General features: G+C 39.1%; 1 protein-coding gene and 2 long non-coding RNA genes across 3 annotated transcripts in view; all 3 read right to left on the reverse strand.

Annotated features, from left to right (window-relative positions):
• The window catches only part of LOC133535021 (glutamate receptor-interacting protein 2-like), a 240,489-nt gene that overhangs the window by 85,921 nt on the left and 137,706 nt on the right, over positions 1 to 16,862 (reverse strand). The window contains exon 2 of the mRNA XM_061874424.1: positions 255 to 332. Coding sequence (XP_061730408.1) covers positions 255 to 332 — 78 coding nt within the window. The remainder of the gene's footprint in view (positions 1 to 254; positions 333 to 16,862) is intronic.
• LOC133535651 (uncharacterized) lies at positions 5,403 to 8,489 on the reverse strand. The gene is made up of 3 exons (XR_009802276.1): positions 8,409 to 8,489; positions 5,757 to 5,828; positions 5,403 to 5,640 (listed from the first exon to the last, which is right to left on the reverse strand). It is a non-coding gene; the product is annotated as an uncharacterized LOC133535651 (long non-coding RNA).
• Positions 11,059 to 15,295, reverse strand: LOC133535652 (uncharacterized). Its single transcript, XR_009802277.1, has 3 exons — positions 15,121 to 15,295; positions 14,448 to 14,582; positions 11,059 to 11,293 (listed from the first exon to the last, which is right to left on the reverse strand). It is a non-coding gene; the product is annotated as an uncharacterized LOC133535652 (long non-coding RNA).

Genomic DNA, 16,862 nt, shown 5'->3' on the forward strand with positions numbered 1-16,862 from the left:
GGCTCAAGTCCAAGTCAAGTCACAAGTCATAGATGTTAAAGTCTAAGTCGAGTCGCAAGTCTTTTCACATTTTGTCAAGTCGGGTCTAAAGTCATCAAATTCATGACTCCAGTCTGACTCGAGTCCAAGTCATGTGACTCGTGTTCACACCTCTGCTATATACTACTTTGTCATGTTATGTTGTGTGCTAAAGAAGTGTGTTATGTTACGTGTTAGACAAAAGCCGAAGACAGGAGTGTGGAAGTGATGCATGCCTGGTATGCTGTGTCTCCTGGACGCCATGTTGTGTTCTGGTCCAGAGACATCCTTCGTTTTTCCATACGGTCCATCATCTGAAAGGAAAGAGAAGATAAATTAATATGTAACGGTATATCCTTTAAAGGAATATTTACAAAAATATCTGGGAGCTGTTATGATCTGCGGTGATGCATTAAATTAACCAGCTCATGACCCTCCGACTTCTTCCTTCCTGTCATCCATTGAAGATTTGTATTGTTTTGTGTCAGCCATACTTGATGATGACTGCACACATTCACGACGAGTGTGTCGCCGTCTCTGACTGCTGCGACACTCGCTGAGGCTGCGGATGTTATCGCGGCTCCGCTGGGAGGAGAGGATGTGTCCTACTTTATCACCGCCGCTCCGTTGGAGGGGGCGGGGGGACGTTTAACCATTCATTTGTCTCGGCGACTAAACAATACTCCTGGTTATTTATTTAATTCTCCTATTGAAAGAATTAAAGCAGCTAATACGCGTTATAATGTGTAGAGCAGTGTTTTTAACCTTTCTTGAGTCAAGGCAAATTTATTTTTGTTGAAAAAAATCCAGAGGCACACCACCAGCAGAAATCATTTAAAAAAAACGAAATTCAGTTGACAGTAAAAAGTAATTGTCGCATTCTCGGATATGACTTTAAAACAGGGCAGCACGGTGGAACAGGGATTAGTGCGTCTGCCTCACAATACGAAGGTCCTCAGTAGTCCTGGGTTCAATCCCGGGCTCAATCCCGGGCTCGGGATCTTTCTGTGTGGAGTTTGCATGTTCTCCCCATGACTGTGTGGGTTCCCTCCGGGTACTCCGGTTTCCTCCCACTTCCAAAGACATGCACCACTAAATTGGCCCTAGTGTGTGAATGTGAGTGTGAATGTTGTCTGTCTATCTGTGTTGGCCCTGTGATGCTGTTGCGACTTGTCCAGGTTGTACCCCGCCTTCCGCCCGATTGTAGCTGAGATAGGCACCAGCGCCCCCCGCGACCCCAAAAGGGAATAAGCATAGGAAATGGATGGAAGATGGTTGGATGGACTTTAAACCATAACCAACCATGTATCAATATACAGTCTTGATCAAAATTTGACATACACTTTAAAGAACATGTCATGGCTGTCTTGAGTTTCCAATTATTTCTACAACTATTCTTTTTTTTGTTATAGAGTGATTGGAGCACACACTTGGTCACAAAAAACGTCCATGAAGTTTATTTCTTTTATGGATTTATTGTGGGTCTACTGAAAATGTGACCAAATCTGCTGGGTCAAAAGTATACGTACAGCAATGTTAATATTTGGTTACATGTCCCTTGGCAAGTTTCACTGTTATAAGACACTTTTGGTAGCCATCCACAATCTTCTGGCAAACTGCTGGTTGAATTTTTGACCACACCTCTTGACAAAATTGGTGCAGTTCAGCTAAATTTTTTGGTTTTCTGACATAGACTGGTTTCTTCAGCATTGTCCACACTTTTAAGTCAGGACTTTGGGAAGGCCATTATAAAACCTTCATTTGAACCTGACTAAGCCATTCCTTTACCACTTTTGACATGTGTTTGGGGTCATTGTCCTGTTGAAACACCCAACTGCGCCAAAGACCCAAGGATGCAGTTGGGCTTGGACACAGCGTGAAGGTAAGAGTAAATGATTTATTTAAGGATTAAACAGACTTCGAAAAAGGAAAACTTGCTCAAGGCACAAAAGACAAAACAAGAGAGCTAGCATGGGAGCAAGAGGAATAACAAGGCCTAGCGCGGAAGCTAGCATGTCCAGAACTGGGGAACAAATCGTTACTTGTTGTGTGAAACACAAACTACGAAGCCAGACAGAATGAACAAAGGAGGCAGGCTTAAATCAAGACAGTAGTTACAAAACAGGTGTGCGTCCGGAACAAGTGGCAGGTGAAACTAATACGTAACTATGGTGAAAAAACAAACAAGGAAGTGCAACCAGGAACTAAAGAAGTCAAACCCTGACAGAACATAATACAAAAAGACTCAAGAACCTAAACATAATATGATCCGGGCAGCGGAACAAGACATAGCCTTCCCTAAGATTCAATGCTTTTTCTTAGTGACACTCAACTTTTGTTTATTTTTGGTTCAAGCATTAGACACCTTTTTACCTGCACGCTGCCTCCCACTGTTTTCGACATCTACAAAGCCATTAGCAACCAGCCGCCACCTACAGATATGGAAGAGTATTACACAGTTACTCTGCCGAGCTCTCGACAGCACCGACACTCAACAAAAAAACATCATTTGAAAACTGTAATTACTGCTTTGCAAAAAATATATTTAATCCAAATAGGTGAAATTAGATCATCTCTAACGGCGCACCAGACTGTATCTCATGGCAGTGGTTGAAAAACACTGGTGTAGAAGAACCCTGGTTCTCAAACTTTTTTCACCAAGTACCACCTCGGAAAAAAATTGGCTCCCCATGTACCACCATAATGACCAGAATTTAAATAAAGTAGCATAATACACCTATGTATTGATCAGCCCTTTGAGACACTAGTGATGTAGGGCTATATAAATGAACATTGATTGATTGATTGATTGATTAAAACATAAAACAAACATTTTTAGTATTTTGGCCACTGTATTGTTACACACAGTTTGAACAGTAACACTTTGTTTTAATATTTAACTAAGTGATTATTTTTTTTGATGGAGCCAGAGTACCAAAAAAACAATTGATGCCCTGCTCTGCTTCTTGGACTTTTAGCAGCCTTGAACCCAACACGTTGGAATGTTTGTATTTCGGCGGATACGCGTCCCACAGTTTGAGAATCACTGATGTAGAAACAACTCCTAAAGGCCTATCGAAATGTGATTTTCTTATTTAAACGGGGATAGCAGGTCCATTCTATGTGTCATACTTGATCATTTAACGATATTGCCATATTTTTGCTGAAAGGATTTAGTAGAGAACATCGACGATAAAGTTTGCAACTTTTGGTCGCTAATAAAAAAGCCTTGCCTTTACCGGAAGTAGCAGACGATGTGCGCGTGACGTCACCGGTTGTAGGGCTCCTCACATCCTCACATTGTTTACAATCATAGCCACCAGCAGCAAGTGCAATTCGCGATGAGAAAGTGACGAGTTCCCCATTAATTTGAGCAAGGATGAAAGATTTGTGGATGAGGAAAGTTTGAGTGAAGCACTTAAAAAAAAAAAAGGCGACGGCTCCAGGCGTGAGCGATTCAGATGTTATTAGACACATTTACAAGGATAATTCTGGAAAATCCATTATCTGCTTATTGTGTTAATAGTGTTTTAGTGAGATTATAAAGTCATACCTGAAAGTCGGAGGGCTGCGGTAAACGCCAGTGTCTTTGAGAGGAGCCAAGATCACAGCTGCCTTTTTGACAGCAACAGGAAGAGGTCGCATTATCCACTTAAGTCTCCGGTAAGAGCTGACTTAATATCACAATTTTCCCATCCAAAAACTTGCTGGTTGACGTAGGGAAACATGTTCGCTTGACCGCTCTGTGTTAAAGCTTCACAACAAACAAAGAAACACCGGCTGTGTTTCGGTGCTAACGGCAGCTGCAATCCACCGCTTTCCACCAACAGCCTTCTTCTTTATAGTCTCCATTATTAATTGAACAAATTGCAAAAGATTATGCAACACAGATGTACAAATTACTGTGTAATTATGTGATGAAAAGAGACGACTTTTAGCCTTAAGTGGTGCTGGGCTAATATGTCCACTACAACCCGAGACGTCACAAACATGCGTCATCATTCAGCGACGTTTTCAACAAGAAACCGCGCGGGAAATTGAAAATTGTAATTTAGTAAATTAAAAAGGCCGTATTGGCATGTGTTGCAATGTTAATATTTCATCATTGATATATACACTATAAGACTGCGTGGTCAGTAGTAGTGGGTTTCAGTAGGCCTCTAAATCCACCATCTAATGACATCAAATCCACAAAATGTCGCAAAATCAGCGTTTTTTTCCCTGCAGGGTTGCCTCTATTGTTGACACATATTGAATCTCAGCCGTGGCTCCATTTTGGCTTCCATAAGTTCTCTCATAGCTCAGAGTAGATAGAGTACACACACACACATACATCATGAAAACCTGCAGGGAGGTGGGGGTGGGGAGGGGGGGGGGGGTTTAGCAATAACACAACGAGGGCATGTTGAGAAACATCAAATAGGAACAATTTCTTATCAATAAATTATTTTGTCCTATCAGCAAGCATGCGGCTTCATGAAAGGGTTTGATATCGAGAAGTTTTCAAGCAACTTTCAACACACACACACACACACACACACACTTATTGAAGGCTCAGGCGTCTGATTGTGGTCATTATGATGCTGAAAGCGTGGAAGGCGTGTAATTAGGCAGCGTCCACATCAGTGGTTAACACACACGACACCCATGCACACACGCACACACACGCACACACACACACACACACACACACACATACGTGTTTGGGTGACATATGAGGACTTATGACAAAAACGTGACATATGGGGACATGCCTTTCCAATGGTCCTACAGGCCTGGGAATCAGACGGTTAGTGAACCAGAATTTTAGAAACACAGTGGTCTATTGAGATTTTTGCAACTCTTTTGTTTTTTTCTGAACCTGATTTTTATGGTACATATGAGGACTTGTCAGGTTTAGGTGACAAATGAAGACCAGAGTGTTTAAGATTTCAAGTTTATGTGACATATGACGACCATGACGTCACCGAGTGTTTAAGATTTCAGGTTCATGTGACATATGATGACCATGACATCACAGAGTGTTTAAGATTTCAAGTTTATGTGACATATGATGACCATGACGTCACAGAGTGTTTAAGATTTCAAGTTTGTGAAATATGACAACCATGACATCACAGAGTGTTAAAGATTTCAGGTTCATGTGACATATGAGGCTAATGACATCAGAGACTTAACAAAACAACCTGAGTTGGTTTAGTTGATGTGTTGTCATTTAAAAAAAATCCCAATCCCATGCTACTGTAATCTAAAACCAAGAAGAGTTTAAAAGAAACATGGGTAAAAATGTAATTGTCGATTAAGTGTAACTGAATTGTTTTTGTGGATTTTGTCGCTAACAATTATCTGGAATAAATCCAAAACGCTTGCTCTTTATCTTGCTTTTTTAATTGCTGGTAACATACTCAAACTACCACAGCAGATGTGGAAAAAAAAAATTCTCCTTTTTTTAATATGATTCTGTTATGGATGTAGTACTTGATGGCAAGCGAATCTCTGTCCTGTAGAGCTACTAGTTCTTTGTGGAGGGAGGCTTCACAATCTTTTTTACCTGGTACTTTGTTGCCAGTTATAAAATGCAACATGTGTCATTCAACTGCTTCCACTTCTTCACCTTTGCAGCTGTCATAAAGGAGACAAAATACAATGTCTTACTGAAGGAATAATAACTATAACACATTGAAAAGGTGCAAAACGTAATATAATATTCTAGTAAATAATGTGGATTATTTATTTACCTCGCTTTGGAGTGGACCACGTTGAAGAAGCTTGAGACATACCCACTTCCAGCGGTTTGTCCTGCTGTCAATCTGAAAGGAAGAATTAGAAAACTGTAAAAGTAAACATTTAACATATTGTGCTTTGTGGAGCAGCGGAGTATATGTGTTGTCCGTCTATTTATGAATAATGCAGACGAGGAGTGTTGGCTGAGTTCTTAACGTTTGCTTTCAGAGCGTGCATATCACAACATACAAGATGCCGTCATGGCGACACAACCTATACCGGGCTACCGCGCATGCTCGTCACTCCTGTTGCATGCTGGGTAGGGTAGTTCTTTTTTTTCCCAGGCTCATAACATCACAATATAGTACCATGTATATGATGCGTTCAGTTTATCAAAGCACCAAGCAAACAGATATGGTCATAATTATTTTAAGTCCACTACGCAGAATAAACACAACATTATTAATATTGCTAGTAAGGATAATTTGATCAAAAATTCCCTAAAACAGCCCACTACCTATAATATAAGTTTTTTAAACATAAGATCCCTGATTAAAAAAGATGTTTCTGCTGTTACCTCAGAAATTGCCTGTTCAGATGTTATGATTGTGGCTCAGAGATTTGTATGTAGATTATATTTATTTTCCATAACAAACAGGATAACTTAAATACCCTGGCAGTGGCAATAAGCTTAAATGTTTGTATTTACATTTTTGGAGTTGATTTTCATCAAATATGCTATTTAACTGCTACTGTTTAACAAGGACTGATTTAAATTGTGTTTGCACAACAAATGTTTTGGCGCTTTTGTTCATGTGGGAGAATATTCCAATAAAGGTGCACTACACACTACTTTTGAATTCATTATTGGGCTTTGCGTATACAATGCATTTAATCGCGATTAATAAGAGAAATAGTGCGGTTAACTTCGATTAAAAATTGTAATCATTGCCCAGCCCTAATATATATACAAACCCCGTTTCCATAAAAGTTGGGAAATTGTGTTAGATGTAAATATAAACAGAATACAATGATTTGCAAATCATTTTCAACCCATATTCAATTGAAAGCATTACAAAGACAACATATTTGATGTTCAAACTCAAACTTTTTTTTTTTTGCAAATAATAATTAACTTTGAATTTCATGGCTGCAACACGTGCCAAAGTAGTTGGGAAAGGGCATGTTCACCACTGTGTTACATCACATTTTCTTTTAACAACACTCAATAAACGTTTGGGAACTGAGGAAACTAATTGTTGAAGCTTTGAAAGTAGAATTCTTTACCATTCTTGCTTGATGTACAGCTTAAGTTGTCGTGTTTTACGCTTCATAATGCGCTACACATTTTCGATGGGAGACATGTCTGGACTGCAGGCGGGACAGGAAAGTACGCGCACTCTTTTACTACGAAGACACGCTGTTGTAACACGTGGCTTGGCATTGTTTTGCTGAAATAAGCAGGGGCGTCCATGATAATGTTGCTTGGATGACAACATATGTTGCTCCAAAACCTGTATGGACCATTCAGCATTAATGGTGCCTTCTCAGATGTGTAAGTTACCCATGCCTTGGGCACTAATGCACCCCCATACCATCACACATGCTGGCTTTTGAACTTTGCGCCGGATGGTTATTTTCCTCTTTGTTCCGGAGAACACCACGTCCACAATTTCCATATATAATTTGAAATGTGGACTCGTCAGACCACAGAACACTTTTCCACTTTGCATCAGTCCATCTTAGATAAGCTCGGGCCCAGCGAAGCCCGCGGCGTTCCTCTGTCTTGTTGATAAATGGCATTTGCTTTGCATAGTAGAGTTTTAACTTGCATTTACAGATGTAGCGACCAACTGTAGTAACTGACAGTGGTTTTCTGAAGTATTTCTGAGCCCATGTGGTGATATCTTTTACACACTGATGTCGGTTTTTAATGCAGTACATCGCTTACGTGCAGTGATTTCTCCAGATTCTCTGAACCTTTTGATAATTTTACGGACCATAGATGGTAAAATCCCTAAATTCTTTGCAAAAAAAAATGTTTAGCAGTTTTAACATCAAATATGTTGTCTTTGTAGCATATTCAACAGAATTGTGGTTGAAAATTCTTTGCAAATCATTGTATCCTGTTTATATGTACATCTAACACAATTTCCCAACTCATATGGAAACGGGGTTTGAATGTATTTATATATATATAGCCTATTATTTGCGCACTATTTACAAGTTATGTACCAAAAACACGACCACCGAAAAAATACTTTGATCAATGAAAACAGCGCTGCAGAAACCGGCTGTAAACAAGAGGCACTGCATTTTCTGAATTGAAACACTCATTTTAAAGCTTTGACATTAACGTTTTAACACACACTAATCTGGTTCAGAAAATATGAGGACCTTATATGAAACACACCTAGGTCTTTCTTGGTTCAAACAATATGAGGACATGACGAGTGCTCACATGTAGAATTTATGTTGTTGACTTGTAACATCTCCTGTTTTGCTAAACATGAGTTCCAAACTCCCGACTGACAAACATGGATGTACCCTTACGAAAATGTTGTCATATAAACTGATCTGTGAGAGATTAAAATTAATAAATGTCTTTCAAAATATAGGTTGGGTCAAATTTAGAGCAGATATAGTAAAAATAGACATGTAATAACCTGTTGGAGGGATGAAGTCGGTTTATGGCTGTCATCTGAATCCAGAGAATGTTGAGATAGAACCTCAACAGTTGGTTTCTGCAACAAAACACAAAAATATAATGTCATAACTAATTAATTATAACATTCTTACCACTTTTTGTTGATAAAAATCTGAGCATACAATGCCAGATAAATAGTAAAGATTATTACAGAGTTTCAGCTCTTAGACAATTCATTAAGAATGTAACACACACAAAAATCTGGTTCAGAAAATATGAGGACCTGAATTGAGACACTCATTTTAAAGCTTTGACATTAACATTGTAACACACATTTTCTGGTTCAGAAAATATGAGGACCTTATATGAAACACACCTAAGTCTTTCTTGCTTCAAACAATATAAGGACATGACGAGTGCTCACATGTAGAATTTATGTTGTTGACTTGTAACATCTCCTGTTTTGCTAAACATGAGTTCCAAACTCCCTACTGACAAACATGGATGTACCCTTACGAAAATGTTGTCATATAAACTGATCTGTGAGAGATTAAAATTAATAAATGTCTTTCAAAATATAGGTTGGGTCAAATTTAGAGCAGATATAGTAAAAATAGACATGTAATAACCTGTTGGAGGGATGAAGTCGGTTTATGGCTGTCATCTGAATCCAGAGAATGTTGAGATAGAACCTCAACAGTTGGTTTCTGCAACAAAACACAAAAATATAATGTCATAACTAATTAATTATAACATTCTTACCACTTTTTGTTGATAAAAATCTGAGCATACAATGCCAGATAAATAGTAAAGATTATTACAGAGTTTCAGCTCTTAGACAATTCATTAAGAATGTAACACACACAAAAATCTGGTTCAGAAAATATGAGGACCTGAATTGAGACACTCATTTTAAAGCTTTGACATTAACATTGTAACACACATTTTCTGGTTCAGAAAATATGAGGACCTTATATGAAACACACCTAAGTCTTTCTTGCTTCAAACAATATAAGGACATGACGAGTGCTCACATGTAGAATTTATGTTGTTGACTTGTAACATCTCCTGTTTTGCTAAACATGAGTTCTAAACTTTCTACTGACTAACATGGATGTACCCTTGCGAAAAAGTTGTCATATAAACTGATCTGTGAGAGATTAAAATAAATAAATGTCTTTCAAAATATAGGTTGGGTCAAATTTAGAGCAGATATAGTAAAAATAGACATGTAATAACCTGTTGGAGGGATGAAGTCAGTTAATGGCTCACATCTGAATCTGGAGAATGTTGAGATGGAACCTCAACAGTTGGTTTCTGCAACAAAACACAAAAATATAATGTCAGAACTAATTAATTATAACATTATCAGCACTTTTTGTTGATAAAACTCTGAGCATACAATGCCAGATAAATAGTAAAGATTATTACAGAGTTTAAGCTCTTAGACAATTAATTAAGAATATAAAACACACTAAAATCTGGTTCAGAAAATATGAGGACCTGAATTGAGACACACATTTTAAAGCTTGGACATTAACATTGTAACACACACTAATCTGGTTTAGAAAATATGAGGACCTTATATGAAACACACCTAAGTCTTTCTTGGTTCAAACAATATAAGGACATGACGAGGGGTCACATGTAGAATGTATGTTGTTGACTTGTAACATCTCCTGTTTTGCTAAACATGAGTTCCAAACTCCTTACTGACTAACATGGATGTACCCTTACGAAAATGTTGTCATATAAACTGATCTGTGAGAGATTAAAATTAATAAATGTCTTTCAAAATATAGGTTGGGTCACATTTAGAGCAGATATAGTAAAAATAGACTTGTAATAACCTGTTGGAGGGATGAAATCGGTTTATCACTCACATCTGAATCTGGAGAATGTTGAGATAGAACCCCAACAGTTGGTGTCTGCAACAAAACACAAAAATATAATGTCAGAACTAATTAATTATAACATTAACAACCACTTTTGGTTGATAATATTCTGAGCATATAATTCTACATAAACAGTAAAGATTATTATAGCGTTTTAGCTCTTAGACTATTATTTAAGAATGTAATATTCACTAAAATGTGGTTCAGAAAATATGAGGACCTGAATTGAAACACTCATTTTAAAGCTTTGAATTAAACATTGTAACACACACTAATGTGGTTCAGAAAAATATGAGGACCTTATATGAAACACACTGAAGTCTTTTTTAGTTCAAACAATATGAGTACATGACAAGTGATCACATATAGAATTCATGTTGCTGACCTGTAACATCTCCTGTTTTGCTAAACATGAGTTATAAATTCCTCAGACTAACATGGATGTACGCTTAAAAAATGTTGTCATATAAACTGATCTGTGAGAGGTTAAAAGGATTAAATGTCTTTTGAAGTATAGGTTGTGTCAAGTTTTTAGCAGATATAGGGCAGCACGGTGGAACAGGGGTTAGTGCATGTGCGTCACAAATCGAAGGTCCTGAGTAGTCCTGAGTTATATCCTGGGCTCGTGATCTTTCTGTGTGGAGTTTGCATGTTCTCCCCGTGACTGCGTGGGTTCCCTCCGGGTACTCCGGCTTCATCTTACCTCCAAAGACATGCACCTGGGGATAGGTTGATTGGCAACACTAAATTGGCCCTAGTGTGTGAATGTGAGTGTAAATGTTGTCTATTTGTGTTGGCCGTGTAATGAGGTGGCGACTTGTCCAGGGTGTACTCCGCCTTCCGCCCGAATGCAGCTCAGATAGGCTCAAGCACACCCCGCCAACCCAAAAAAGGGACAGGTAGTAGAAAATGGATGGATGGATGGATAGTAAAATAGTCAAGTAATGAAGTCGGTTTATCGCTCACATGAATCTGGAGAATGTTGAGATAGAACATCAACAGTTGGTGTCTGCAACAAAACACATACAAATAATGTTAGAACTTATTAATTATAACATTATCAGCACTTTTTGTTGTTAACATTATGAGCATATAATGCCAGATAAATAGTAAAGATATTTATAGAGGGTTTCTGTCTCTTGTCCCGCTCATGTCTTGAGATGAACTTCCCTCGGTACTCGACCACAAAAGAACCATTTTAAATTGATGCAAGAGCAAATACACCATATCCTGATAAAACAGTTTATCAATTAACAATGTTTGGAATATCTGTTTTAAAAAGCAATAAAAATAGTCGTTACTTGACTAAAAATTCAATTACAAACAGAATTACTCTTTCATAAATGTAAATAATTATTAAATTAAGTACAAACCCCGTTTCCATATGAGTTGGGAAATTGTGTTAGATGTAAATATAAACAGAATACAATGATTTGCAAATCCTTTTCAACTCATATTCAGTTGAATATGCTACAAAGACAACATATTTGATGTTCAAACTGATAAACATTTTTTTGGTGCAAATAATCATTAACTTTAGAATTTGATGCCAGCAACACGCAACAAACAAGTTGGGAAAGGTGGCAATAAATACTGATAAAGTTAAGAAATGCTCATCAAACACTTATTTGGGACATCCCACAGGTGTGAAGGCTAATTTGGAACAGGTGGGTGCCATGATTGGGTATAAAAACAGCTTCCCAAAAAATGCTCAGTCTTTCACAGGAAAGGATGGGGCGAGGTACACCCCTTTGTCCACAGCTGCGTGAGCAAATAGTCAAACAGTTTAAGAACAACGTTTCTCAAAGTGCAATTGCAAGAAATTTAGGGATTTCAACATCTACGCTCCATGATATCATCAAAAGGTTCAGAGAATCCGGAGAAATCACTCCACGTAAGCGGCATGTCTGGAAACTAACATTGAATAACCGTGACCTTCGATCCCTCAGACGGCACTGTATCAAAAACCGACATCAATCTCTAAAGGATATCACCACATGGGCTCAGGAACACTTCAGAAAACCACTGTCACTAAATACAGTTTGTTGCTATATCTGTAAGTGCAAGTTAAAGCTCTACTATGCAAAGCGAAAGCCAATTATCAACATCCAGAAACGCCGCCGGATTCTCTGGGCCCGAGATCATCTAAGATGGGCTGATGAAAAGTGGAAAGGTGTTCTGTGGTCTAACGAGCCCACATTTCAAATTATTTTTGGAAATATTGGACACCGTTTCATCCGGACCAAAGGGGAAGCGAACCATCCAGACTGTTATCGACGCAAAGTTGAAAAGCCAGCATCTGTGATGGTATGGGGGTGCATTAGTGCCCAAGGCATGGGTAACTTACACATCTGTAAGTTACCCATCTGTTTGGAACAACATTTGCTGCCATTTAAGCGCCGACTTTTTCATGTACGCCCCTGCTTATTTCAGCAAGACAATGCCAAGCCACATTCAGCACGTGTTCAGCTTCATAAAAAAAGAGTGCAGGTACTTTCCTGGCCGGCCTGCAGTCCTATCAAAAATGTGTGGTGCATTATGAAGCGTAAAATACGACAGAGGAGACCCCGGACTGTTGAACGACTGAAGCTCTACATAAAACAAGAATGGGAAAGAATTCCACCTTCCAAGCTTCAACAATTAGTTTCCTCAGTTCCCAAACGGTTATTGAGTGTTGTTAAAAGAAAAGGTGATGTAACACAGTGGTGAACATGCCCTCTCCCAACTACTTCGGCACGTATTGCAGCCATGAAATTCTAAGTTAATTATTATTTGTAAAAAAAATTATTCCGTTTGGATTTACATCTAACAATTTCCCAACTCATATGGAAACGGGGTTTGTAATTAATGTGTTACTTGAAAAAGAAAAGTTTTAAATATCTAGCATATGCAGTTGAGAGACATTTCATGAGAGCAGAGTGTGTGTGTGCCTTTAAAAAGCTGTGCCTTTTACCAAGTGATGTGGGACGTCAGCGCCCAGTCATAGCAGAATAGTTCAGCTGTATTTTTTAGCTTAGCAGTGGCAGTTAAGATAGTTCTGTTGAATGTTTTTGTTTGCGTGTGGATAAGGCCTCTTTCTATTTGATATCGTGTTCGTAATTACTTCCGGGGGTTGCTTTCATTAGTAAAAAGATATTACCTGCACTAACCCTTTTGTGCTTCTAACGCTGTCTTGTTGACATACAATCACATCAAAAGTAGCATGCCAGATTACATCAAATGCATCGTAACAGCGTTGTAGCGTACATAAAAGTTATTAGATTACTCGTTACCGGTAAAAGTAACAGCATTAGTAACATCGTTTTCATATACCGCTGTTATACCATCCATCCATCCATCCATCATCTTCCGCTTTTCCGAGGTGGGGTCGCGGTGGCAGCAGCCTAAGCAGGGAAGCCCAGACTTCCCTCTCCCCAGCCACTTCGTCTAGCTCTTCCCGGGGGATCCCGAGGCGTTCCCAGGCCAGCCGGGAGACATAGTCTTCCCAACGTGTCCTGGGTCTTCCCCGTGGCCTCCTACAGTTGGACGTGCCCTAAACACCTCCCTAGGGAGGCGTTCGGGTGGCATCCTGACCAGATGCCCGAACCACCTCATCTGGCTCCTCTCCATGTGGAGGAGCAGCGGCTTTACTTTGAGTTCCTCCCGGATGGCAGAGCTTCTCACCCTATCTCTAAGGGAGAGCACCCCTACCCGGTGGAGGAAACTCATTCCGGCTGCTTGTACCCGTGATCTTATCCTTTCGGTCATGACCCAAAGCTCATGACCATCGATGAGGATGGGAACGTAGATCGACCGGTAAATTGAGAGCTTTGCCTTCCGGCTCAGCTCCTTCTTCACCACAACGGATCGATACAACGTCCGCATTACCGAAGACCCCACACCGATCCGCCTGTCGATCTCACGATCCACTCTTCCCCCACTCATGAACAAGACTCCGAGGGGCCATAGAGGTCGGGTGCATTGTGAGCTGGGCGGCAGCCGAAGGCAGGGCACTTGGCGGTCCGATCCTCGGCTACAGAAGCTAGCTCTTGGGACGTGGAACGCTGTTATTCCAAACACTTGTAATTAAAGCCATATAATACAACCTCAATTAGACAGTAAGGAAATGATCCAAATGAGATGTTGGTACAGTTACCATTGATATGTTACATAACAAGACATACCTTTCCAATCATTGATCCACTGGGCCTTAAAACAAGACTTGTCACATCCAGATCAAATAAACTCGGTGGCTTCAGCCTCAGGATTACGTCTCGCTCTTCTTTTGGACACGATGTCTATATCATGTGTTGATGCGCCTAACAAATCCACACATAAAAATGAAAAAAGTCAGTGACACAGATATAAAACAAAGAACTAAACCCTTCAAAAACTGTTAAATTTAGGCTCAATGCAGACATGAAGCTTCTCAAATAAAGAACTAATGTAACAATATCAGTAACATGCCTACTCGACAGTGCTTATCAGCTTGAAATATTTGTATTTGAGAAAAAGTATAAACAATTTGAAGAACTCTAGTCTGTCTTGTTTAAAATTAAGAAAAGGTTTACTTGCATAGTGTTCAAGGGTGATGGGTCAAATGCAGAGAATAATTTCACCACACCTTGTGTGTGTGTGACAATCACTGCTACTTATAATCTTCCATGCAACTTTAAAAAAAAAAAATTAAATGCCTTGGCCTTGGCCCAGAACTGAAATGCTTAATTTAACCTCATAAAATCAAATCTGATTGCAATTAATAACAACAAACATTTAACTGTTGTTTATAATGAACTATTTTCCTATGTTAAAAAACATTGGTCTATTTAATTACGTTAAACTCCATTTTATGCTCACCTGATTCAACCATGCTGCCGAAGACTGTCAAAGATGGTTTGTGGCCAAGATAGATGTCCCCCTCTGATGCTGCAGGTCCCGGAAGTGATGTTCACTGAGCGCTCTGTTGTGCTCAAAATCGTGTGTGAAGTTTTGTATTTCGATTATAAATGGTCCTTTTGGAAAACCCTTTTTATATATATTCAATATTAAGTGTGATACATGAGCTATATAACTTCCATGAGGAAAATAATTAACTAGTGATTTAGCCATCTGTTAGGATCAGACATCATCCAACGGCCAATCAGGCGGCGCCTAACTGAAAATTGGACCAATCAGACGCCAAGACTCTTCAGAGTGGGCGGAAGTAACCATCTTGAACACCATGTAAAGTGAATACCTCCAAAAACAATCCCCAATTGAATCCAAAATTTGTCCCAAAGATAAAAATACCTAAATCATGTGCTATTGTAACCATTTGAAAATATTAAATACTGTATGTAGATTGAATTCCATTTGAATTATCGCCTTTGTCTCAATCAAGGTTGAAGGTTTTTTTCAGGCACATTTAAAGTAATTATTGTGCGGCATTGTATTTTAGACAACAGAATAGAAAAAAGCCCAATACAGTAAAATACTGAATCAAACCGATTAAATCATCACCATAATCCCTTTATTATTGATTGTCTAGCCCAAATCCTCTCCAGATAAACCAAATGAATAGATAAAACTAACATAAAGAAGGTTGAGATCATCAGATCAGTTGAAAATGTGTTATTTGATTTAGATTTCAAAAGTATGTTTATTGCTGTAATGATTAGATGTTTTTCAAATGTTGGAGTGTGTGAGTTTCTGACCCACATGACATATGAGGACATATGACATATGAGGACAAGTGTGTGTGTGTGTGTGTCATAATAGCAAAGATGGCCACTAGGGGCAAAATCGAAGGTGACCCAAAAAATTAAACACATTTTCACACACTTTTTCTGAAAATTTGACAAATGAAGACTTTAGAGATTTTTGGTCTGGGAACATGCTGGGAGGGTCTAGAACACAATAGCATTGCGGGAAATATGAGGACATGGAAAATGTCCTCATATTTCAACAGGTCCTCATATGTAAGGTGAAATTTCATAAAAATGTCCCCATATGTCACTTTGACAAACGCACACACACACGCGCACACACACACACACACACGCACACACACGCACGCACACACACGCACACACACAGTTTGTCGCCCACACACAGCGAATGGCGAGAACAAGCAGTAATTAGGAACCTTAATGGCTTTTCTGTTGTGGTTAATTGCAGGCTGATGTGTCAGGGTTAGGGGCGTTGGATGCAGAGGGTCTCCTTAGCACTGCAAGACTTACTTTCACTCCTTTGGTGGTCCTTACATACAGTTAAACACTAAACATCCAAGGGATTGTTCCGACTAGTATTTCTATATTACTCGTTTATTATTATGCCATTTTTAATGTGACTTTTATGAAGTGACAGCCATTACAGAGCGACTAAGAGTTTATCAGAGTAACGTCTGCTTTCCAACCGTCAGCCGATCTTCAAAGACGAACAAAAGCAGTCGTGAGTTTCTTTCCTCCCCACTAAGGAGTCAACCATCACAGCTGAGGAGACGACGAGGAAGATCGACTTGGCAGGTGTGCAGCAGAACATCATCACCTGCTTTTAATGCACACACTCTTCCTTTGTCATGGCCGCAGGCGATGAGGCGAGGATGTAAGGATGTTCGAATG

Source organism: Nerophis ophidion, linkage group LG16 (assembly GCF_033978795.1).
Source record: "Nerophis ophidion isolate RoL-2023_Sa linkage group LG16, RoL_Noph_v1.0, whole genome shotgun sequence".
Classification (NCBI taxonomy): Eukaryota; Metazoa; Chordata; class Actinopteri; order Syngnathiformes; family Syngnathidae; genus Nerophis; species Nerophis ophidion.